Raw genomic sequence first — 24,435 nt, forward strand, 5'->3', positions numbered from 1 at the left:
TGATGGGTGTGGTTACAAGCCCGTAGAGAGATAGCAGGGACAGAGCGCTTTCCACACTCGACCCTAAAAAGAAGTGGGGGGACTAACCGCGTTAGGCAGTATACAAGTGACATTATCGCGTGTAGGAGGCTGGCCTGGCTTATAGTGGGTACCTTGTGGTACTTACACCTTGTTCCAGGTCCAGTTATCCCTTATTAGTAGGTTAGAGGTGTTCTAGCAGCTTAGGCTGATAGAGTTAGCTATAGCAGAGCAGCTTAGGCTGAACTAAGAGACATGCAAAGCTCCTATTATACCACTTATATCATATAGCACTATATCATAAGAAAACACAATACTCAGAGTTACTAAAAATAAAGGTACTTTATTTTAGTGGCAATTTGCCAAAAGTATCTTAGAGGATATACTCCCTTATGATGTAAGTAATATACACAAAATATATACACAAACCAAAATCAGGTAAGTAACAGTTAGAAAAGTAGTGCAAACAATGTAGAATCACAATAGAGTGCAATAGGGAAAAATAGGTCTAGGAGCAACACAAACCATATACTCCAAAAGTGGAATGCGAACCACAAATGGACCCCAGGCCTAGTGTAGTGTGTAGAGGGTCGCTGGGAGTGTAAGAAAACACTAAGGGTGTCCAAGATACCCCACCCCAAGAGCCTGAAAAGTAGGAGTAAAGGTACCCTATGACCCCAGAAAGACAGTAAAGTCGAGATAGGGGATTCTGCAAGGACAACAACTGACCTGCAAAGCACTGAAGATGGATTCTTGGACCTGAGGACTTGTAAAGGAAGGGGACCAAGTCCAAGAGTCACACAAGTGTCCAGGGGGGCAGGATCCCACTAAACCCCGGATGAAGGTGCAAAAGGGTTGCCTCCAGGTGGAAGAAGCTGAAGATTCTGCAACAACGGAAGGTGCCAGGAACTTCTCCTTTGGTCAGTAGATGTCCCACGGCGTGCTGGAGGATGCAGAGTTGTTTCCACGCAGAAAGACCGCAAACAAGCCCTGCTAGCGGCAAGAGTTGCTGTTGAGGATTTTGGGTGTTGCTAGGGCCCCGGAAGGACCAGGGGGTCGCCCCTTGGAGGAGGTGACAGAGGGGGAGCCCAGACAGAAGCAGGCAGCACCCGCAGAAGCACCTGAACAGGCACTTAGAAGATCTGAGGACGACGGTCGACTCTGAGCAACAAAGGAGAGTCCCATGACGTCAGAGTCCAACTCAGCGAGTTGGGCAATGCTGACCAGAGTGCTGGGGACCTGGGCTAGGCTGTGCAGAAAGGAAGTCTTTCAAAAGTGCACAGAAGCCTGAGCAGCTGCAGTTCAGGCAGTACACAGGATTACTGTCTGGCATGGGGAGGCAAGGACTTCCCTCCACCAAATTTGGACAGAAGGGCCACTGGACTGTCGAAGACACTTGGACCCAGCTCCTGTGTTCCAAGGACCACGCACGTCAGGATGAGAGGGGACCCACAGGACCAGTGATGCAGAAGTTTGGTGCCTGCGTTAGCAGGGGCAAGATTCCGTCGACCCACGGGAGATTTCTTCTTGGCTTCCAGTGTAGGGTGAAGCCAGACAGCCCTCAGAGCATGCACCACCAGGAAACAGTTGAGAAAGCCGTCAGGATGAGGTGCTACAATGTTGCTGGTAGTCTTTTTGCTACTTTGTTGCGGTTATGCCGGCGTCCTGGAGCAGTCAGCGGTCGATCCTTGGCAGAAGTCGAAGAGGGAAGTGCAGAGGAACTCTGGTGAGCTCTTGCATTCGTTATCTGGTGAGATGCCCACAGGAGAGACCCTAAATGGCCCACAGAGGAGGATGTGCTACAGAGAAAGGTAAGCACCTATCAGGAGGGGTCTCTGACATCACCTGCTGGCACTGGCGACTCAGAGGTGTCCATTGTGCCCTCACACCTCTGCATCCAAGATGGCAGAGGTCTGGGACACACTGGGGGAGCTCTGGGCACCTCCCCGGGAGGTGCTGGTCAGGGGAGTGGTCACTCCCCTTTCCTTTGTCCAGTTTCGCGCCAGAGCAGGGCTGGGGGATCCCTGAACCGGTGTAGACTGGCTTAAGCAAGGAGGGCACCATCTGTGCCCTTCAAAGCATTTCCAAATGCCAGTAGAGGCTACTCCTCCCAGGCCCTTCACACCTATTTCCAAAGGGAGAGGGTGTAATACCCTCTCTCAGAGGAAATCCTTTGTTCTGCCTTCCTGGCTGCCCAGGCCCCAGGGGGGCGGAAACCTGTCTGAGAGGTTGGCAGCAGCGGTAGCTGCAGAGGAGACCCCGGAAAGTTAGTTTGGCAGTACCCGGACTCCATGGTGGAGACCCGGGGATGCATAGAATTGTCCTCCCAATGCCAGAATGGTATTGGGGTAACAATTCCATGATCCTAGACATGTTACATGGCCATGTTTGGAGTTACCATGGTGACGCTACATTTAGGTATTGACCTATATGTAGTGCACTTGTGTAATGGTGTCCCTGCACTCACAACGTCTGGGGAATTTGCCCTGAACAATGTGGGGGCACCTTGGCTAGTGCCAGGGTGCCCACACACTAAGTAACTTTGCACCTAACCTTCACCAAGTGAGGGTTAGACATACAGGTGACTTATAAGTTACCTAAGTGCAGTGTAAAATGGCTGTGAAATAATGTGGACGTTATTTCACTCAGGCTGCAACAGTAGTCCTGTGTAAAAATTGTCTGAGCTCCCTATGGGTGGCAAAAGAAATGCTGCAGCCCATAGGGATCTCCTGGAGCCCCAATACCCTGGGTACAAAGGTGCCATATACTAGGGAATTATAAGGGTGTTCCAGTGTGCCAATCTGAATTGGTAAAATTAGTCACTATCCTGCAGTGACAATTTTAAAAGCAGAGAAAGCATAAACACTGAGGTTCTTGTTAGCAGAGCCTCAGTGATACAGTTAGGCACCACACAGGGAACACACGTAGGCCACACACGTATGAGCACTGGTGTCCTGGATAGCAGGATCCCAGTGACACATATCAAACACACTGACAACATAGGGTCTTCACTATGAGCACTGGGCCCTGGCTAGCAGGATCCCAGTGAGACAGTAAAAACACCCTGACATATACTCACAAACAGGCCAAAAGTGGGGGTAACAAGGCTAGAAAGAGGCTACCTTCCTATATCGCGTGTGCCATCACAGCCCCTGATGTCACGACGCGTGACATTGCACATGAGGTGATTTCACTGGAAGTGATATCACAAGAAGTGACATCAAATATTAAGACCTCACACCTATGTTTATCAGGTATATCATGAGTACATTTAAGCACATTATTAGATTTAACAAATTAGATTTTGTGTCACGGTTGTACCAAAAAAGCGGCTCAATCCTAACGCAAAATCTGGGCCTCAACTAATACATTTAGGGACTTATTTACAGGCCACTACTGCCACCAGATTGTTACTTCCAGCGATGCTCTGGTGGCACTATGGCCATTTCCACATTTACAAGGTGGCGCCAAGCCATTTGCGTGGCTTAACGCTGCCTTGTACGTATGTGCCCCTGACGCAGTTTTCTGCAGCAGAGCAGCGTGCAATGGGTGTTTCCACGCAACACCCATTGCTTTTGACACTACCCTAGATTAATGAGAAATCGTAAATCTGAGGCAGCCCCAAAAACTAACGCCACACCAAGGGTGGCGTTAGAGTGGCACAACAAGGAGAAATACTTTTATTTCTCCTCATTTTTGCTTTTTCTGCAGCACACCTGGAAAGAGGAAAACACCATTAATGATTCTTTCTGTGGAGGAAGGTGTCCCGTACTGCACATAAACAATCATTTAATAATGACGATTTGCTACTTCTATGTGTGCTGCATTCTGCAGCACACATAGAAGTAACAAACCACCATTATCGATTATGTGCAGAAAGGGACACCTTCCAGCACATAAACAATTATTCCCTGCAACACAGGCACCCTTTCACTATGGTGCAAGGGTGCCTCTGTTGGTGCTGGACAGCTAATTTGGGATGAGTAGCGCCATAAAAAAAATAACTCTATTTAAATTGTTATTTGTGTAAATACTGGGACAGATCAACACATCTGACAATCTTACAGTGCATGCACTTATATAGAGGGCCTGATACCTAGCCTCCTCAGGAGTAGTAAGCCTATATCAAAGCATGCTTCTTTTAAGAACCTGTGAAGAGCTAACAAGCTGTATGCTTTTGTTTCCCCTCTGTTGCATTTGCATTTAAATGTGAGGGTTGCATTTAAGTGTGAGGTTCCAGGCCCAGTCCTGTCAGGATACACAATCAGAATGAAGCCTGATGCCCCCTTAACTTTGGCCTTTATCTTTGGCCAAGCTGAAGGTGACAAAAAAAAAGCCCACTGGCTGCGTGCACATTGCTGCTGGGAATGGAAAGCAGACAACATGCAGACGCAGCTAAACATGTCCCAGTGCCTAAAATTACAGTGGGACAAGTTCTGCCTCAGCGCCGGCTCCTCCGCTATGGTGGAGGAGCATCACTCCCCACCAGCAGCAGAAGCTGCAAACCTTTCACAACGAAAGGATAATAAACTATGCCGGTGATAAAATGGCTCTAGGAAATGCATTTTTGTCTACCTTTGCTTTTTTATTGCAGTAGTCACAAGTTTCACTGCCATAAGTTGGAGTTTGTGCAAGATAAGCTACAAGCAGTCGACCAGAAGAGAAAACTAAGCAGAGGTATAAGTCGTTACATTTAAATTCCAGGTTAAGGTAACCCAACAGTACTTTCATCCACTTGCTCTCCCCATTTAATTGAGAGGGTAACATTATTATTTTATGTCTGTACATCAGTCAGAATATAATGCAAAATCATACATATGCATGCATAGTTTTGAATAGCGGTACCCATGCTTCATAGCATATGATATTTGTAACTTTTGTGCTCTGTTTAGACGGAGTGGTTAACATGAGGAGCAAGCTGGTGGAACTCACACTTCATCACAAACTTACATAGGTCCTTTCTCTGTCTCCATCATGGTATTCGTTTGTTACCTGCAAGCTCACAGGTCCTCTATCTGGTTAATCAATGTGAATGTCTTTTCCTACACTCAGCCCATGAAAAGATTCTGAATGTAACTCTTTTTGAATGTAACACAGTCTGTAATTTAGAAAAGAAGACAAGGGGATAGTGCTTTAAGGCTCTGCTCCTAGTTTCACAACTCTTTCTGCTTCATTATATGCAGAAAAGGTGCCATCTTGATGCCCCAGGCAAGCCTAAAACCACACTGTTCACCAACAGGTGGTGTCAGCAGGCTCAAAGGAATGTGGATATCACCAAATCACACTTGGTTCTTGACTATCCATTTGCTTTTATTATTGCACCGTCCTCCACTTCACTCTTGCACTCACTACCAAAGCTTATGAGAAGTTTGATGCGAATTGCCAATCTGCTTGAACACACAGATATAATCACAAACAGTGGTCTTCCATTAACTTTACTTGCCTTAATTATTTGTGAAATTCGAGGTCTCTGAATATAGATGCATATCATAACAGTTGAATCTCATTTGAATTGTACGGAATGCATATCACACCATTTTCTGCTCAAATGCAGCATCATTACATGTTTTTTGCACATTTTACAAAAGTACGCAAAATACTTTCCACTGGATTGAGAGAATACCCCTGCAGTGATTCTGTCAGCATTACCTGTGGCAGTTGTACGTAGCCTTATGTATAAAAATCACAATTATTTACTTTTTACGGAATTTGGGTAGACGCTTGTCTCTCTTTTAAGCTAGGATGCTTGAGGCAAACGTGTATAGATCAGTCGCGGCTCGCAGGTATTGAAGGGGGCGTGGTGGGGTGGTGCACGCGGAGTGGGGGCAGGAGGTTGGTGTGGGGATATTAATAACATTTAAAAAAAATATATATAAACTTACCTTAGCTCCTGCACCGCTCCTCTGCTAGCTGGAGGCAGGCACAGGCTCCCAGCCTGCCCTGCGGCCAATCGTGACACTGCTCTAAGCAGCGTTAGAATTGGCTGGGAGCACCCAGCCATGGCACTCCCAGGCAGACTGGGAGCCTGTGCAGGCTCTCTCTAGCCCATCAACAGTGTTGCTGGGCTGGGGAGAGCCTTGTGCGCATGCGTGTTTGGCTGGCCTGAGACAGCCGGCCAAACACACATGCACTCTGAGGGGGAGTGCTTGGGGAGTGCTCACTCCCCCTCAGAGCACCTCACCCTGTGGCCCCACCTCTTTACAAGGAAATGATAACAAACACTGTTTGTTATCGTTTTCTTGTAAAGGTTGTGCAGCTGTCGCTGCTGGTGGGGGGGGGGGGGGGCGGCGATGCTCCTCTGCCCTGATTGAGGAGCCAACCCTGATATAGATGGTGGACTTGCTTGAAACTAGGTATTTTATGGGAGACAATGGTCAGGTGATGTGTCCATTGGCAGGTGGCACATGATCATTGATAATAGTGTTAAAAATGAAGAATGATTTGAGGGCTTCAAAGGGGGTTAGAATGTTGAGTGCTAACAGGAGAAAAATAGCAAAATTGATAGTTTCTGGAGCCTAAAAGCCATGGCACCAGAGAGGTGTTGCTCGAATATTGTATGACATAAACAGAATATTCTTAATATCATCAACAAATTTCTAGCTCTATTCAAGTAACAATAGAAAATCTACACGTAATGGGATGTTAGCTTTTTAAATTTTACTTAGTGCATGTTATTTATGTCAGGTGAAATTTTTTCCCAAGACGTTGTGACATACACCCGCCTGAATAAGACCAGCCCCACTAACAGTTCTGTGATGATTCCACAAACCATGGGTACAAGGTACTCAGTATTGTTTTGGAAGCATATTTCATCTGCTTGCGAACCATAAGATAATAGACCATAGATTGGGTTTGTGTACACAGAGACTACGGGGCATATTTATGAGAGGGGTTGCATTCCTCTTGCACCACTCAATGTGGTGCATGCATGATGCAAACCCAAAATGTGATTTATCAAGCCACGCACGGCCACCCTGCATGGCCCTGAGGGGCGTGATAAATCCAAAGTAAGAATACACTGCGGAAATCGCTGCATTGGATTACTCTGCCCCAGGAAGGCGTTCCATAGGTGTTGCATAGGTGTTCCCACACAACACCCATGGACTTTGGACGTATTCCTAGATTTACGAAGAGTGGAAGACCTGGGAATGCGCCAAAAGGCTACAGGTGAAGCTTAACAATGAGAAATATATTTTTCTCCTAATTACTTCCTCTTTCTTAGTGTGCTGTATTCTGTATCACACATAGAAAGAGGAAAATGCCTCAGGGGGATGTTTTTGTGCAGGAAGGTGCCTCTTCCTGCACAAAAACAATCCTCCTTACAATGCAGGCTCTCTTGCACCATGGTGCAAGGGTGCTTGCATTAATACTAGGCAGCCAAAACTGTGCCAGCGCAGGGACAAAGGCAGGAATGCACCATATTCTTTTAAATTCAGCACATTCCTGCCCTTTCCCTATCACGCAGCGCAGCAAGGTGACTTGCTGTTCTGCGTGAGTTTCCCATGAATATGCCCCTTTGAATGTCACATTTTCCATATAAAAGCTGAGTGTTTTTATCAGGAAATACATGTCCCAGATTATCCTCTTAAGGCGTTTAGAGCTTTAAATTTAATGATGACATAATTGTCAGTCCGTGAGATGAGGAGCAATCAAATGTAGGCACAGAAGTGCAAGATGAGGCAAGAACTTTTAACTAATATCTTGTTTGGCATAACCATCGAGCTGTAAAATCGTGGGGAAAAACTGTAACAAGAATTGAAAAAATTAATATCTAGGATTGGAGATTAGAGATTACTAAATCAAGAGAATAATTTAACAAATTGATGTCAGCCCCTGACCATAACTAATAGGAACTTCAGACAGTGCGCATTCTGAGGTTGCTGGAGTGTTAGGATGTTGGCCAGGGCTCCCTTAAGGGAGCTGAGGCCAATATCCTAACACTGTGCCTGCAGGTCAGCCCGGTGGGAAAGCATATTACAATGTTCCTGCCGGCCAGCCAGGTGGGAACATTGTAATATGCACGATGGGGACGTCACCGCTATGGCGGTGGCGTCCTCCCCGTAAGGACTGTCAAACTCATAATGAGCAAATAAATAAGGTCCAGCACATAAACAAATATTGTTTTTCATGGAGTCTTGCTCATAGCACTTCAAGCGTTCATACCCCTAATCAAAGAAATCAGGCCTGGTTAATAAGAACGGGCAGCAATGTGTGTGTCTTTTTAAAGAACATGTATATTACAATAACAGTGCTAACGTTTTATTTGGTTCATTTCTGTTCATTCTTAAGTCTATCTTGAAGGTACACACAAAGAGTTGGTGTGATAGCTCAGTGAGTTCATGATTGTAGATCACTAGATGTGTGACAAGGGAGCCTACTGCGCCTTTAAACTTTTTAAGGTTGTAAAGTGGGTGCTATTTATGGAATGTAACGACTGTTGGTTAGTAATACGCCTATACAGCATGAACTGTGTACACATTGCCTGTTACTGTGCATCAAGTATACTTGAAACGGATTTCATATCTCTTAACATTTTAAAATTGTATAAACTCAAAGGTCCATTTAGGATATATACTTTAAGAGCAGATTATGTGCTAAATTAGGTGGAATCAAACTCTGTTTGCCATTTCTTCTTATATTTTGCTTGTAACTCTTGAACCATGAATCAGTGATCCTGCAAGCACACTCTTCATCTCACCAATTGTTTTTAAACAACTCTATAGCTCACATCATGTATATGCTCTATTGTATGTTGTACAAATTCTGTAAGTCACTTTGATGATAGTTAGGGCCTCTTTCGCACCAATACAACAACTACACAAATACATATGTTCATGTAGGTGCAAGCAAGAGGGCTTGTTGGTTCACAAATCTGATTAAAATTATGGTTTTGGTATTTTGCATGGGTTCTCTAGACTTGTTGTGACATACAGCTAGATTTGAAGGATGTCGTAGCAGACCTTCCACTTCTCACTCCCCCATATAATGTCAACAGATATTTGGTAACTCCTGGAAATTTGGGACCATCTTTGGCGTGACACCTCCCACAAAGGGTGCAGCCCTAGTTATGGCATGTTGTTTGTAGCTTTTAGTGCTTTTGATCAGCTCGTTTAATTGGTGCTAAATTATTCCATTTTGAGGTCACTCGTGGAACAGTGTTGCACACAGTGACCAAACGCTGGCACATTGATGGCAATTCTTGGCATATTGAGGCCATACCTGACATGGTGGTTCCAAGTTGAGAACTTTGATATACAGGCGGCTCAATCACAACAGTGGTAAATCTTGCTGAAATGTGGAAGGAGATGGTGATTTATGGCAAGAAAAACAGAGTTTATCAATGTGTAGCAACAATACATCTGAGGACTTGAAGGTAACAATAAAATTATGTTTCGGCATGAAATGATAGATTGATGTTGGGGAATCTAGCCTGAAATTGGCAAAAATTGAAAGGTTATATTTCAAGATGAATATAGTTTTTTCAAGAAATTAAAAGCTTTTTTTGATCATTCAGTTTAATGGCACATATGTATTTGGTACAAAAATGGTTGTGTTTTTATTCACTGACAAGGTAGCAACTAAATCATTGAACTTACAATATATAAAGGACTTAGACCCTGATTTAAGAGGGTCTAGCGCCTCCTTGTGCCACATTAGCATCACTTTTTTCATGCTAATGTGGCCCAAGGAGGCCAAATTCGCCATGTCATATTTGCAAAGTCTCACAATGCATGCATTGCACCACTTTGTAACCCCTTGTGCCACATTATGCCTGCGCCAGGCATAATGTATGCAAGGCGGAGAGCCCCTGTTAGGGGGGATGCAAAAATGGTGCAAAGAAATTTAAAAGATTTCTTTGTGCCATTTGTTTCTGCATTTTTACTGCCTACTCAGAGCAGGCATTAAAAGGGGGCACATCATTGGTTACAATGGGCCCCTATGTACTGTTCAGGGTTAGTGTAAAAATGTTGGCGCTTAACCTGAACAGTACATCAATAGCGTCATAAATTCTATTTTAAATACGGTGCACACATGGTGGCGGTAGTGGGGCGCTAAAGAGCACAAGGGAAGTTGTGCTGCACCCAGTGCAGCACAACTGTTCTTAAATCTGCCCCCAAGTTTACTAATGCCTGAACTTGCAAAATCTGAGTATTTTTTCTTGGTGACTCATTTCAAGAGGATTACCTGCGATAACATACGATGTAAAATGTGCTTGGAAGGGCAGGATGGAAAACTGAAAGTAAATAAAATGTAGAATTTTAGATTGATGCTTTGTGAAATGTAAAATCGATTATTTTGCCACCATTTTCTCAAAATTCTCCTATTGCAAGTGAACCTGAAAAACTCCTGGAGTGACCGAGGCTTAATTGGCACGCAATTACATTTCAGGACAATTCAACAAGTGATATTTTAGAGCTTATGCTCTTTAGTACATTTTAGTTCAAAATGTCCTCTAAAAATACTAAATTTGACCTCTTTTTGCACAAGTTTTGGTGAGGGAGAATTCCGCTGAACACCCTTTCGGCTGCTGAGCACGCTTCCTTTATTCCATCTTTAAATTTGTGGAAAGGTGGCACGCTCCACCACTTTCAAAGAACCATTTCAGCCAGTGAGCAGCTGTCTAGTAATTTAGTGGCCAACGTTGATCATTATAACCAGGGTTTTTTTCTAAAATGCTGCAAAGTAAAGGACTCCAAAGTGGAGAGTGAAATAAACACATTTTCTGCAACAAAAAAAAAAAAAGTCAACAATGTTGTATATTAGCAACTGAAAACATAAGTGGATGTTTATTCATTTCTTTTATTTCACCATTTCTTTTAGTGTAACTGGATTAAATCTTATAATGGCATTTTATTACAACCAAAGGAAAACCATTTAGGATTGTATTTATATGGGGTGAGGGAAAGCAAACTTTAAGAAATATAGATTTAGTTAGTGTTCACGGTTGCAATATGAGGTTTTTTGGGTCAGTGTGGGATTCAAATTAAGAATTGCCTGAAAAGGCGTTTGATATTGAGGCAACATATTCTATTCAGATCTGTCTTGCCCATAGAAAGATTGTGTGCTCTAGCTGTTCTGGATGTAGGTAGTTCTAGAAGAACAGTTGTCTGACTTTCATGGTCTCTCTAGGCCCCAGAGATAAGTAGATTGTTGGGGTAAGGAGAGGTGTGTTGTTGATGGCTTTGTGCAAGAGACAGCACTTTGAATATGATTCTGGCTGTCTGGTATGTTTCATAATGTGGAGCTAAGGTGATCAAATCTACCTACAGAGTGATCCAATCTTGTAGCCAAGTTTAGAAAGGCTTTGGAGGAATAGATGTTTGTGGACATGCTGTTAAGACAGCATTTCAGAAGTCAATATTTAAGACATTTGGAGCATGAACTGTAATTGCCAGATGGTTGATGAGGTATTGGGTTGTTTTTTGGGTATGCAGGTGGAAGTTAGCAGCTTTTGACCACATTTGTCACATGAGGGATTATTCTGAGGTTTTAGTACTGGATGAAATCTAAGGATTTAGATAGAGGTGTATGTGTGGGTGGAAAACCCTTCAACTTCAAAAATATGAAACATTAGAGTCACATTTGTTGTTGAGGGAAGTGGATGATTAGATGAAACTGGCTTCCTAAGGGTTTGGTAGGAGGAAGTTATCTCACATATGTGTTTGCAATTAGAAGACACAATGTGTTGGTGAAGTTGTTTTAAATCTTTGGCGCTTTTAAATAAAGTTGAGTATTATGTGCATATTGATACAGGGTTACACCTGAGTCATTTAGTAGTAGCATTACAGTATCCATGTGTAGATTGAAAAAATATGGAGGTAGTATTGATCACTGTGGATATCTAAAAGCATTTTGTAGGTCGTTGAGGTTTGGTCTCTGATTTTCATTAATCGGAATGTATTGGTCAAGAAAGATTTGAACCTGGATATGACCATGTTGAGGAACATAACTTTTCGGTAGTAACATAACTTTTATTCGGTATGAAAAAATTCATCCATTACAATAAATAATCTCCAATACATTTGTTAAAAATAGCTATAAAACTATAAATAATAAGAACACCCATCAGGAATAAAAACATATATAACCACATGCATAGAAATAATAAAATAGAAAGATTCATTCTAAAAACTCCACATTATTACGCCAAGTAAAAGCTCCCTTCAGGAATGATCCCAGCCCCTTCCACACCAATACATCTGAGGCCATCTGCAGCCACATAAAAGCAGGACGATATTGCACAAAACCCTTGGGCCTTAGTAGAGGTAATAAAAAACGAGTTCTGAATGGTGCATTAAAAACACAAAACAAAGTAAAATGGGGCAAGGTCTGTTGGGACACCCCATCACAGGGGCAGGGTCTAATACATTTGTCCCCATACTGACCTAACGGGAAACACAGATTACTTCTGATGATTCCCAAACGGAAACGGGTTATGAGAGACCTTTCCCTCACATCCTTTATCTCTACGAGATAGCGCTCAGGACCTATCCACATCTTTAACATAATGAAATCCCTGATCAATGTTTTCCCTAAGGCCTCCCCCTCCCTCCTGTTCTTCTGGATTCTTAAAAAATTCTCCTTAACCCATTAAGCCCATGCATTGCTCAGGTATCTGAAGTAATATTTACAGGCTGACTTTGTCAAAGGCTGTGAATGGTTCAAAAAGCACTTGCTGCGTATACCATTATTATTCTTACACATGTTCATCTACTGCTCTGAAATTGTAATTTCAAAGTGGTAAAATTAAACCTTGTGTTTACCATGCATAGACAACACCTTTTCAAACTGCAAATGAGTAGATGTGGAAAACACATTACACCCTTTTGACCCCCTCCAGTTACATCAAAGTGTTGATCTCTTGCAACATCCTTCGCTTCTTAACATACTTTAATTTGCTGGTGAAATGCGAGCCATGGGTAGCAAATAGGGCTCAATCCCCTCCTCACATGCTGTGCAGCAGTTGACTGCTAAGAGCAAGAGCACTAAGAGTTTCAAGTGCACTAAAGTCCATAACTCCCTCCACCCTGGTACCCTTTCTTGATGGTCATGGTGATTCCAACGAAGGTATGTACAAACATTGGTGCTGTTGAACTAGAGGCAGGGCTAAACATACTAATGCAGAATTCTCCCTAGGCTGTGCTGATGTTTGAAATCTTTCTCACCCATATTACCCTGTCGGCGATCACTCATCGCAATAACAGGTTTGTGAGCTGAACTTTTTTGGCTCAAGAAAAAAGGCTGGAAAATTATCAGTTGGCACCACATGTGTTCCAGAACATATGGTACCACTAAAAATGATGTGATGCAAAAACATCTGAACAACTCTAAAACAGGAGCAAGTATTATAAGCATGTAGACATAAAAGGCTGATATCAAGGACACCCACAACTAGGCGTGTGCAATATTTTGGGAAAATATGTAAAATGCAAATCTCTCTTTAAGCACTATAGTGTAATGTGAAATGTGTCCTCTTGTCAATTTGTGATGCAAGTATGTATTTTTCTCTAAAGAACAAGGTGTGAAAAACACAAGTGCAGAAAAAGCACCCGCGTGGTTTCTGGTTGTTTGCATTGTTCCAGTGTCATAATTTTACCACAAATGGTGGAATAATTATGCAACAAGGCATAATGGTGTAATTTCAGAAATTTTGTGTTACAAGCATAAAATGGAATTTCCAATTATGCAAGCATAATTTAAATTTCATGTACATGATTGGTCACTTTGTATTAGGATAAATCTCTTGTTAAGTCCTATTAATTAAAGGAAACCATCTGGTTTGTTAAAAGGACTCTCTACCGGTGGATATTACTCTAGTGGCATGCTTCATCGAACTTAGTCACTACAGTGGTTAAAAGTAACTATGATTTCTTGATATGCTCTTCTCACCCACAAGAAATGGACTGGGGAAGTACTTCAGTAGGTCTTTGTCAGTGTGTGGCATGACAGAAAAGTATGTTGGAATGTAAGAAGTTTGCACCATATAGGTTCCAAATCAAGAGGTAATATCCTACTTATCATGAGAGGGATCTTTGTAATTTTTTGACCCAAATAAAGTACAGGATCCTGGGCTGGGCACAGGAAGGCTGAAACGTGTTGACCAATCTGTAACTGTAGAGTCCATAATGTAAATATTTCACATCAGTACTTTGTTTTTAATCTTGTCTGGGGGCACTGAAAATCAAATGATAATACCTTGGTCGAGGGTATTTCTAGGCAATTGTATGTTTAAATCTTCCAACCACAGGCCATAAAAAATACCACACAAAGAGGTTCATCTGACAAAAGATAAACTAGACAAACTATAATTCATGCCCTAAGGTGACTATAATTCGCACCTTCGCCATGCACAGTTTTCTCTTTAATATTTTGACTGCTAATGCTACATTGATATTTTTAATGATGTTATAAAAGTCATCACAAGTGCTGTAATATTTGGGGTAATTAGCAGTGCATAGCAAGGTGCCACGTTATGCTACCTTAGGGCACAAGTTGTAGTTACTTGAAAAAACTCTCACTGCTGAATTTCTCTGTTTTATTGTGAGTAAATTCAGGACCTAACTATAACGTCCCTGTAACCTTTGGTTTTTATAAGTGAATTTCTATTTTTTTAATATTCAATTTCCTAACTATAACGTCCCTGCAACCTTGGTTTCTTCAGTGAATTTCTATGGTTTTATTAATATAAAGTAATTTTAGATACTTTATGTTACTCCAACCACTGCCGCACATGGCCTGTGGCCGTACTGGGCATGGTTGGCCACAGGGCCTCGACTGAGGATAATCCCCTATATGCACCCAACCCCGTGCCATGCATGGCCTTCGCCGTGGGGTTTGTCCACAGGGACTGGATGCAGGCTAGTCCCTGCGGCCTACCCCACAGCACTCATGAAGTGCTTCTTTGTTTGGTGGAGATGTGATCATATTCCTATGCCTCATAAATGTGTCTCCAAAATTGGAGGATAACGTCCTCGGGGGGGGGGGGTCTTTTTAGTAAGCTGTCTATCTTCCAAGGAAAATGGGGGGAACAAGTTGCATATCAATAAAGTATATGAAACGTGGCCAAATGGGTGGGTCTAGGCAAGTTTACGTACTTGTAATTTTTAAAAGTTTAGAACACGATCACCAGATGACAGGAAAGAACCCACTCGTTACAGACACTACATGAGATTTTGCACTTGAAAAAAGCAAAGATGCAAACATCTCCATCAAGGGTTACCGGTAACTCTTCATAGTGGGAGTGAAGTGAAAACACACTTGCTTTGCTGGGCCATGTGCACAAACGTTTGATGATTCAGGGAGTGCGGGGGAGCCTTAAGGTGCACCACGGCCACAGCCAGCTTCCTGACTCCTGTCGGAACCTCATTGCTCCCTCACACAGGGAGCTGCTAAAAATTCAGCTTCCTGCATGCAGGAGAAATCTTATCATCTCTTTCCCTGCCCGCAGATTAAAACTCCGCTCCCAGCAAGCTGGATCAATTTTAATGCTCCTGATTGCTGGGTGCAGAGTTATGTTTGCTTTTGCTTGGCTGGAGCTGTCACAGTTCCTGACAAGCGAAAGCAAACTGCTACCTCCTGAGGGTGGGCACCCTGCAAAGGTAGCAGGAGCTGGACCTTGGGTGTGGTAGTCCCCAGGGCCATATATGGCTCTAGAAAGGGGGCCACATTCCCCCCTCCTTTCTTCTGCACAGCGCCGGACCCGTGGAGGTGGTGGTCCCCGGGGCTGTATATGGCCTGAGAGGGGCCCGCATGGCCCCCCTCTTTCTGTATTGAAAATGTTTTGGCCACGGGTAGGTGGTGGTCCCATGGGCCCGGGGAGGTCCACACTGCCCCCCTGCATTATTTCTTCTGTATAGCCCCGGGGAAGTGGTGGTCCCTGGTGCACAAGAGTCCGGTTGTCTCCCGCATCATATTAATACTATAGCCATGGGGAGGTGTCGGTACCTAGGGTCCAGGGAGTGTCCACGTGACCCCCTGCCTCATATTTACTTCATAGCACTGGGGAGGTCATGGTCCCCGGGGCCTGGGGTGTTGTGCAGCCCCCTGCATCATATTAATATTGTTTCCCCTGGGAAGTGTCAGTCCACAGGGCCCTAGGGGTTCTGTGCACCCCCCACAACAATTTAATTAAATGTATGTAGCCCATGGAAGTGGTGGTCCCTGGGGCCCGGGTGGTCTGTGCAGCCCCCCATATTATTAATAAACATAGCCCTGGGGATGTGGTGGACCCCGGAGTTTTCAAAACCTTAGAAGGGGGACCCCTTGTGCTCTCTCCTCACTATGTAAAATGGAGATGCCCCAGGGACCTGGCCCACCCAGGGGCAATATAAATAAAAAGAGCATGAGACCACTTTTTAAAACAAATTTCAGCAAAATCCAGAGATCAATCTGTGGATTTTGCTTTTTTTTTTTTTTTTTTTTTGTTTTTTTATTTTAGAAAATGCTTTTTTACACTGGCAGGGTCCCAGGAGGACCACAGGACCAAATCGAAGGAGCAAGAGTATTTCTACCTTGACCCCTTTTTATGGGGGGGCTTTTCTTTAAGAGTCAGCTGAAGTTGAGTCCCAAAATGGCTGCCAACACTTCCCAGTTTAAGTTTTTGCAGCCACTCAGATATCAGCCGAGGGACAGTTGGATCCATGGATTCTCTGCGTCCCTATATATATATATATATTTTAACCTTTAATATCTCAGGAACTACTGAACGAATTTACACCAAATCACAAAAAGCACAAATTGTGCACCAAGATCTAGTTTTCTGCCAAATTTGGTAATCCCGTCCAGCTGTTCAGACTGTAGGCATGTCTATGGGAAAATGAGTGGGGAAAACGTGTTTTGAGACACCCCTTTTTTTTCTGCCAATGCTTGACAGATTACTCCGAAACTTTCAAGACAGCTGCTGAACTGACTATAGTATTAGTTTTAAAAATTGCATGAAGATTTGTCAAGCGGCATCAAAGTTATTGGCAAAAACAAAAAAACACTCTTCCTAAGAAAACTAGGTCCTAACTGGAACTACCTACTAGCGACCGCCAGTTGGCAATAAAAAATATAACTATAACCTACTGGCAGTTGGCAGTAGGTATAGTTAAGACCAAGGGCCATATGTACAAACACATTTTCCCATAGAGACAGAATGGGTAAAACCCTTTGCTACATCTGGCCCCTAGTTCCCGTAGGAAAAGCTTTTAGTTGTTTTGCCAATAAGTTTAGCGAATCTTCACAAAATTTTCAAAACTAGTAAAACAGTCTGATTAGCTGCAACGTTGAAAGCTTCTGGGTGATTCATTTAGCAGGGGGTGAGAAAACGGTGGGATCCAAAAATACTTTTTCCCCATGCAATTTCCATGGGGATTTTAGACACAACTACAGCCCAAACTGCTGGACAGAATTACACCAAGTTTGGCAGAAAGTTAGCTCTTGGTCCAGAAAGAGCCCTTTTTGTTAGTTGGTTTAAATACATTCTGTATTTTTAGAGTAATTAAAGAAACAAAAAAATGGGGATCCTCCACGGATCCCAGAGATCATGCTGAGATCCAATTGGTCTGATCTGACTGAGCGAAGTCCCAAAAATAAAGTTTAAAGAAAAGAAAAGAGGGCAGTGTTGGAAAACTCTTACACCCTAGTCCTGGTGCTTGGGTCTCCCTAGGACCCCACCAGAGCAAAAAACTTTTTTTTTTATTTTTTTTGCCGTAAATCATGGTGGCTCCATGATTCTAGAGAAATAAAAACAAGGACAGTCTCCTGCGTTTTTATTTTTTTAAGCCCCCAGGTAGGCCAGGTCCCAGGAGCATGCTGAGTTATAATGTTTAGGGATGGGGCACATATGTCCACCCTCCATGCACTTAACAGTGTCTGGGTATCACCAGCACTCGAGAGCTTTAATTATATATAGGGGGGCCATGCGGACCCCCGCCTTTGGCGCCTAAGAGCCCTTGTTACTACCACCTCCCCAGAGCCTTAAGATTATTTAAAAGAGGGGCCGCAAGGACACTCCTCTTTTGGCTTGAAAGAGACCCAGGGACCACTACCTCCCGGGTGCTTGATAAGAAAATAGGAGGGGGGGCGCGTGGACCCCCCTCATTGACTCTTGAGGGTCAGAAGGGTCATTAATAAGACTTGGGACCATTAATGGCCCAGGGGACTACCACCTCCAAGGGCAGCTACCTATCTCCTGAGGTGTGCACCCTTGGGAGATAGCATGTGGCTTTCACTTGCCAGGAGCTTTGACTGGGCCATCCAAGTGAGAGAAAACTGTGACTCTTCTCCCAGCAGGAGAAAGCAGGTAAACTGCTCCAACTCACTGGGAGTGGAGTTTTCATCTGCTTTCCTACCAGCTGTCAATCGGGCAGGAAAATAGATGAAAGGATTGCTCCCGCCCTCAGGAAGCAGCATTTTTAGCTGCTGTCTGAATGCAGGAGCAATGTTGGCTCGCACTGGAGGTGGAAAGCCAGAACGGACCGTGGGGGCATTGAGGTCCCCCGTGTTTCAAGGAGTCTTTGGCCACTACTTTGAGTGCAGTATCTTAATGTAGTGAATGTTAAGAGTGTGATCTTTCTTGTAATCTGCTCTTGAGACCAGAGATCATCGTTCTCGCTTTTAACCACTACAGGTGGCCTGGCACATATAAGTTAGAGACATACAATAACACCCTGCCTTTTTCCAGGACGATAGACAGCTTACTAAGAAGCCCCCGGAGCACATTTCCCTGCCGATTTTGGACATGCATTTTTAATGCAGAGGAGTATGAGCACATCTCCACCAATCAAAGAAGCATTTGCTACATATAATTAAGAGGAAGTATCCTTGTTTGGTGGAGGTTCAACTGTGTGTAATCTTGTTGTCCTCTCTACATGAGGATTCTTGTTATTGCATATTTCTGTATGAAGAAGCTTGAGGAACAATCACATTGCCAAAATTACAGACACACAAGGTCACTGGAGACATTACCTTGTGGTCCCTTACACATCTGTAGTGTGGAATATGCACTATACATTTGCCCCATGAGGTAGCACTTACTAATTAGGCAGTAGAGAGTGTTCCAGTGGGGTTGTTATTTTGTGTTAAACTGTGGGCTCTTCTTGGAAAAACAGCTCAGGATGCATTCTGGCACCAATGCTTATTTCACATAGTTTAAACCTCAACCCCCACTACGGTGCCAAGAGGGGGGTTGGCCAGAGGTCCAGAAGGCAGACCAGGTTCTGTGGCCATCCCCTGCCACACTCAGCCAAAGGCAGTGTGTGGTGTGGAGCTGGATTCATGCAGGGAGTTGGCTACAGGCCAACCATCCTGCCCTGTTTAAAAAATCAGGGATGTTACAGTTAGGAGTTAGCATTTAAAAAACCTTAGAAATTCACTAAAAAGAAAAGTTAGAGGGACATTATAGTTAGGTCCTGAATTTACACATGCAAAACCATAGAAATGCAGCTGTTATAATTGGTTATTCAAGTAACTATAACTCGAGCTCCCATGAACACCATAACTCCATTTCAGATACATGTTAATTTTTTTTATTAGTTTGGCCTCAAAACTGTTTCTGTGATGTGTGTATTTAAAGACTGCCTTTCATGCACCCACTGATTACAGACATCTGTATGAGCTGGTAGCTCCAATTGTACAAGTTTATCTGTAATGAATACAATTATAGTTTGTTTTCAAATATTTAACCTACGCTCAGACATCTTTGTTAGATCTCGAAATTGCACTGAATTTTAAAGTTAGTGAAGTCAGTCTGTGGCGTGTTTGTATGTTTCAGAAACACTGATCTTCCCATTTTTAAGACTGTTTTCGTTATTCATGTGGACGCTTAAAGGATGCTCGTTTCAGCCTGGTTGCCCGGCCACGTCAAATCTTTTACTATTATGGTAAGGAACTAATTTTGATTCAGTGCATGGGTCATGCTTTTTATTTCGGCCCAGACTGTCTATCCTCGATAGGATCAGGTTAAGGTGTTTAATTTTTGGCACTCTGCCAAATGCAAAAGTATTCATTTACCCATTGAGGTATGTTTCAGATTAAGTAGCACCGGACTGGACCTCTTCAAAAGAGTTGGAATCTGTTCTGCTTTAAAAAGCAACCTGAAAAAAACAGTGCTTTCTCAAATTCAAAAGCGACTACCGACAATGGTCCAGGATGGGTTTACAAAACTATACTAATACATAGATCAAAATAGCATGATATTGGCACCATGTTAATCAAAATATGCCCTTGAAGTGCATTATTGTTACGGCGGGGCAAATGTGTCTGAAAATTCTGAGATAATAACTAATAAGATTTTAACTAAAAAAAACATTATTCATGAGGATCATGAAGTTGCATGGTAGCGTCACATTGAATCCAAAAAGTGAAAATGGAGCAGTAGCTTGCACCTCATGCATCAAATACCACAGCAGTTCCTCAGCCTCCCTCCTCTTCCATCCCTGATATACAGTTAATTGATTCTAGTGATACGCCCTATATAGTCGCATATCATCACTAAGATAATACTACTACGGTCGAAAAATAACAGACAGGCATGCATATCTGCACTAAGATGGCGCTTGCATCCGCCAGGCACACAGGACAACAGGAGAAGGGCCTCAATCTTGCGCCTAAGTCAATTAGTACAAATATTGGTTCTGACTACAACGAAACTTGTTTACTACTCACAGATCTGTCAAATGTTTTGGACACAGCGTAGCATTCAGGTTATACATGAAACTCAAGCCCACGTTATAACAATACATATTAATGTCAAGGGATAGGCGGTTCGACTGTGAAGTCCAAGTAACAAAGTTCACGATCTATTTTCTCACATTCTTCATTGCAATGAAAAATATATACAGTAAAATGATTTCGGGAGCTTGGTAACGTGTTTTATTCTTCTACACTGCAACCTAAAATGAATATCATTTTTACATTGTATATTCTCATGATGGAAGAAGTCATTCTCAAGTGGTCCGAAGTCATACTCGAAGCTCTGATCCTCAGTTGACATGTTTACAGAACAGCACTGGCGTTTTGCGGACTGCTATCTAGATTTAGGAATTCATCATTATTTAAATTTGAATTTCCAGTCTGTGAGCATGAACGTTTCTGGATTATAACTCATGGAAGGTTTTGTTCTCGTATTCTGCATTTGTGTAGTGATGGATGCATCTTTGTCAGAAGAAACTAACGTTATTGGTGGCTTACTTGAACTAATGAGCCTGGCCAATAAGACTCAAGTTGTGAAATAACTACAAACTCGAGGACCACTCACAGCTTTTTCACATTCTTCATGATCCCAAACTCTGCTGCATGTGAAAAGGAGTTGACAGTTGTTGGACTTGGCCCTGTCTGCAGGGTCATCCCCATACTTTTTGCCTTCATCCTTCTGTTTTCTGAACACCTTACCACTACTAAAAAAGTATTTAAGTGCTTGTGCTCGCTCCTTTAAACATGGTAACATTAGCTTACACCTAATTGGCACATTTAATTAACTTGTGAGTCCCTGGTAAAGTGGTACTACATGAAATGCTACTAGTGGTCCTGCAGCACTGATTGTGCCACCCACCTAAGTCACCTTGAATAAATGTCTCAGGCCTGCCATTGTAACCTGTGTGTGCAGTTTATTTGAAACTTTTTATTATGCATAAGTCACCCCTAGTGTAGGCTCTAAGCAGCCCAGGGGGCATGGTGCAGTGTATTTAAAGAGTTGGACATGTACCTATTAGTTATTCATATCCTGCTACTGTAAAACTTTTAAATTCATTTCTCACTATGGCAAGGCCTTCCTCTCCCATAGGTTAGAATTGGGTTAACTCATTGCATTTAATAAGTGTGCATTTTCTTCTAGGAGCAGGTAGGAATCTTAGGTTTGGTGACTCTTTAATGATAAAGTCAGATTTTAAGTCACAATTCTGAAAATGCTTCTTTTAGAAAGTTTGTTTTTATTTGTCTTAACCACTTGGTGCCTGCAGCCTGTTTCCTGGGTCACATGACTAGGTGTATCTAGCAGTTGTTCTCTGTATATTTCTCCCAGACAGAGAGAAAAAGGAGCATAGATATTGGCAGGATGGCCATCTCTGACTTGATGAGGATCTGTCACCTACCACACTTGTTCATCCCAAAGGTTGTACCTAAGCACACTCACAAAGGATTTGACACTGGTTTATTGTGACCCTAGAAAAGCTGGGGCCAGGGAAGAGAGACAGGAAATTTCAAACACCTCTGGGAGTGCAAACCTCCAAAACCTTTTGGCGTAGGTTATAGTTACCTTAGGGCACAAGTTATAGTGCCTTGAGATAACTCTAACTAACAGGTGAATTTTTATGGTTTTGTACATTTAAAATGTGAGCCTAACTATAACGTCCCTGTAACCTTTGTTTTTTTAAGTGAATTTCTATTTTTTTTCCAAATTCTATTCCCTAACTATAACATCCATGTAACCTTTGTTTTTTTTTAGGTTCTATGGTTTTTTATCGTATAGTAATTTTCTTTACTATACGTTAATCCAACCACCACGGTACATGGCCAGGCCTTGTAGCCAACACCCTATAAGCACCAACCTTGCGCCATGCACGCCCTTGGCCGTGCGCCCCCCGCATTGAAATAGAAGGAAGCCCTGGGGAGGTGGGGTTCCTTGGGGTTAGGGTGCACGTGTGGCGCCCCACATTGAAATAGAAGGACATCCTGGGGAGGTGGTGGTCCCCAGGGCTGTAGGATTGGGGACCGCGCGGCCCACCTGCATTAAATTAAAAATAAGCCACTGGGAGATGGTGGTCCCGGGGGCACTGAAAAGCCCAGGAGGGTGGCCCCATGTGCCCCCCTCCTTATGTTTTACCTTTGCCTCCGTACCAGGCCCATCATGGGGCTTTTAAAAAAAAAAAAAAAAAAAAACAAGTGGCAAAAGGTTTTTCAAAAATGCTTTTTTTGCTCTGGCAGGGTCCCTCAGGGACTCCAGCTCCAGAGCTAAGGGCTCAGGGTGTCTCTACCCAGGCCTCTTTTCGTTTTTTCCACATGTTTTTTTGAGGGACTCTTCTGAAACAGACCATCAAGACAACTGGCAACACCTCTTTGTTGAAGTGTTGGCAGCCAATCAGAGCTGTGCATTTCCCTACATGAGCTCGTCATTATTCATGAAGTTGTCGGGGAGGATCCATGGCCCTACATATACAAATTTGGATTTCCTTAAATAAAAAAATAAAAACTCTGAACGGAATTATACCAAATAAGCAAAAATTTAATCTGCGTACCGAAAGCTACCTTTACATGGGAAATACAACTTTATTGACCCCCCTGACTTTTTCCCGCCCCCTGCTTGATGGATCACCCCCCAAACTTTCCGTGTGCAACAAGTATCACCTGCACATTTTTTGGGGGGAAGATTTTGTGAAGATTTGTCAAACGGTGCCAAAGATATAGGAAGTCAACAAATACCTTTTCTGTGGAAAAACGGTCCTAACTATAGCTACCTAGAGGTGACTGCCACTTTATATATATATATATATATATATATATATATGACCCTCAGACCCACTCTCAGCTCTTTGGTAATCCTCTGGACCTGTGGGAGACTCAGAAGGACTGGTGTGCTGCTCTGCCGCAAGGACTGTGCTACTCTTTTGCCCTGCTGCCTGAGTGAAAGGACTGGACCTTCATCTTGAACCCAGGACAACAAGAGTGACTTCAAGGGTTAATTGGCTGGCCTCATGATCAGAGCCTCAGGGGCAGAAAAGAAAGGCTTGTAAACACCTTAAACCCAGCACCTTGAGTCTGTCCTCTGTGAGTCCTAGCCCCAAGTGGTTCCACCCTCCTCCTGGAGGCGTGGAAGTGAGCCTGAAGGTGCTCTGCCAGCCCAGCTGTGGTTCTGTGAGCAGAAACGATGCATTGTGACGTATCTCTTCACAAGCGCTTCAGAGCTGCTGCATTGCGATGCATGCCCGATGCCAAACCTCGCATCATGGACCGCGACCTCCTTATAACTGCTGTAACGTGACACATCCTCGATTCAAGTTTTTACATCATAAGCCCCTCATCAGCGGCATCCTCAATAATGATGCAGGACTTTGCTTTGCAGCTTTTTCAGAACTGCTGGTGTACAATGCATTTTTGATGCAGGACTTTGCATCGCAAGACAATTGAGGGCATTCTAGCCAATGACCCTGGACCTCGTATTGCAGCCTTGCAGATCCTCAGAATTGCAACGCATACTCAGCATTGGATCTCTCAACGCTCTGGAATGAGGCTTTAAGGTACTTTTATTTAGCAGGCCTAACTTGGTCCCTGTAGCTGGCCTGTGCTCCATAGCGGTTGTGAATTTGTCCCAGTCAGGCTTGACCAGATAGCCACAGTTGGCACTTTGTGCTGTTAGGCATTATTTTCACTTTAACCTTTAAAATTACTTATCTCTAGTTCTACTGATTGTATTTTTAGTCTCAAATAAGTTATTAAATG

The 24,435-nt window shown here is 43.2% G+C and overlaps 1 protein-coding gene across 6 annotated transcripts in view; it reads left to right on the plus strand.

Annotated features, from left to right (window-relative positions):
* The window catches only part of MYLK (myosin light chain kinase), a 1,681,938-nt gene that overhangs the window by 387,980 nt on the left and 1,269,523 nt on the right, over window positions 1-24,435 (plus strand). Inside the window, exon 1 of one of the 6 annotated variants that reach the window (XM_069224659.1) lies at window positions 19,818-19,883. The exons of the other annotated variants lie outside the window; for them this stretch is intronic. Within the exon in view, the coding sequence (XP_069080760.1) occupies window positions 19,833-19,883 (51 nt within the window). The 5' untranslated portion in view covers window positions 19,818-19,832. Of the gene's footprint in view, window positions 1-19,817; window positions 19,884-24,435 lie in introns of those variants that run through there. 6 annotated transcript variants of the gene reach the window in all.

This window comes from Pleurodeles waltl, chromosome 3_1 (assembly GCF_031143425.1).
Source record: "Pleurodeles waltl isolate 20211129_DDA chromosome 3_1, aPleWal1.hap1.20221129, whole genome shotgun sequence".
NCBI lineage: Eukaryota > Metazoa > Chordata > Amphibia > Caudata > Salamandridae > Pleurodeles > Pleurodeles waltl.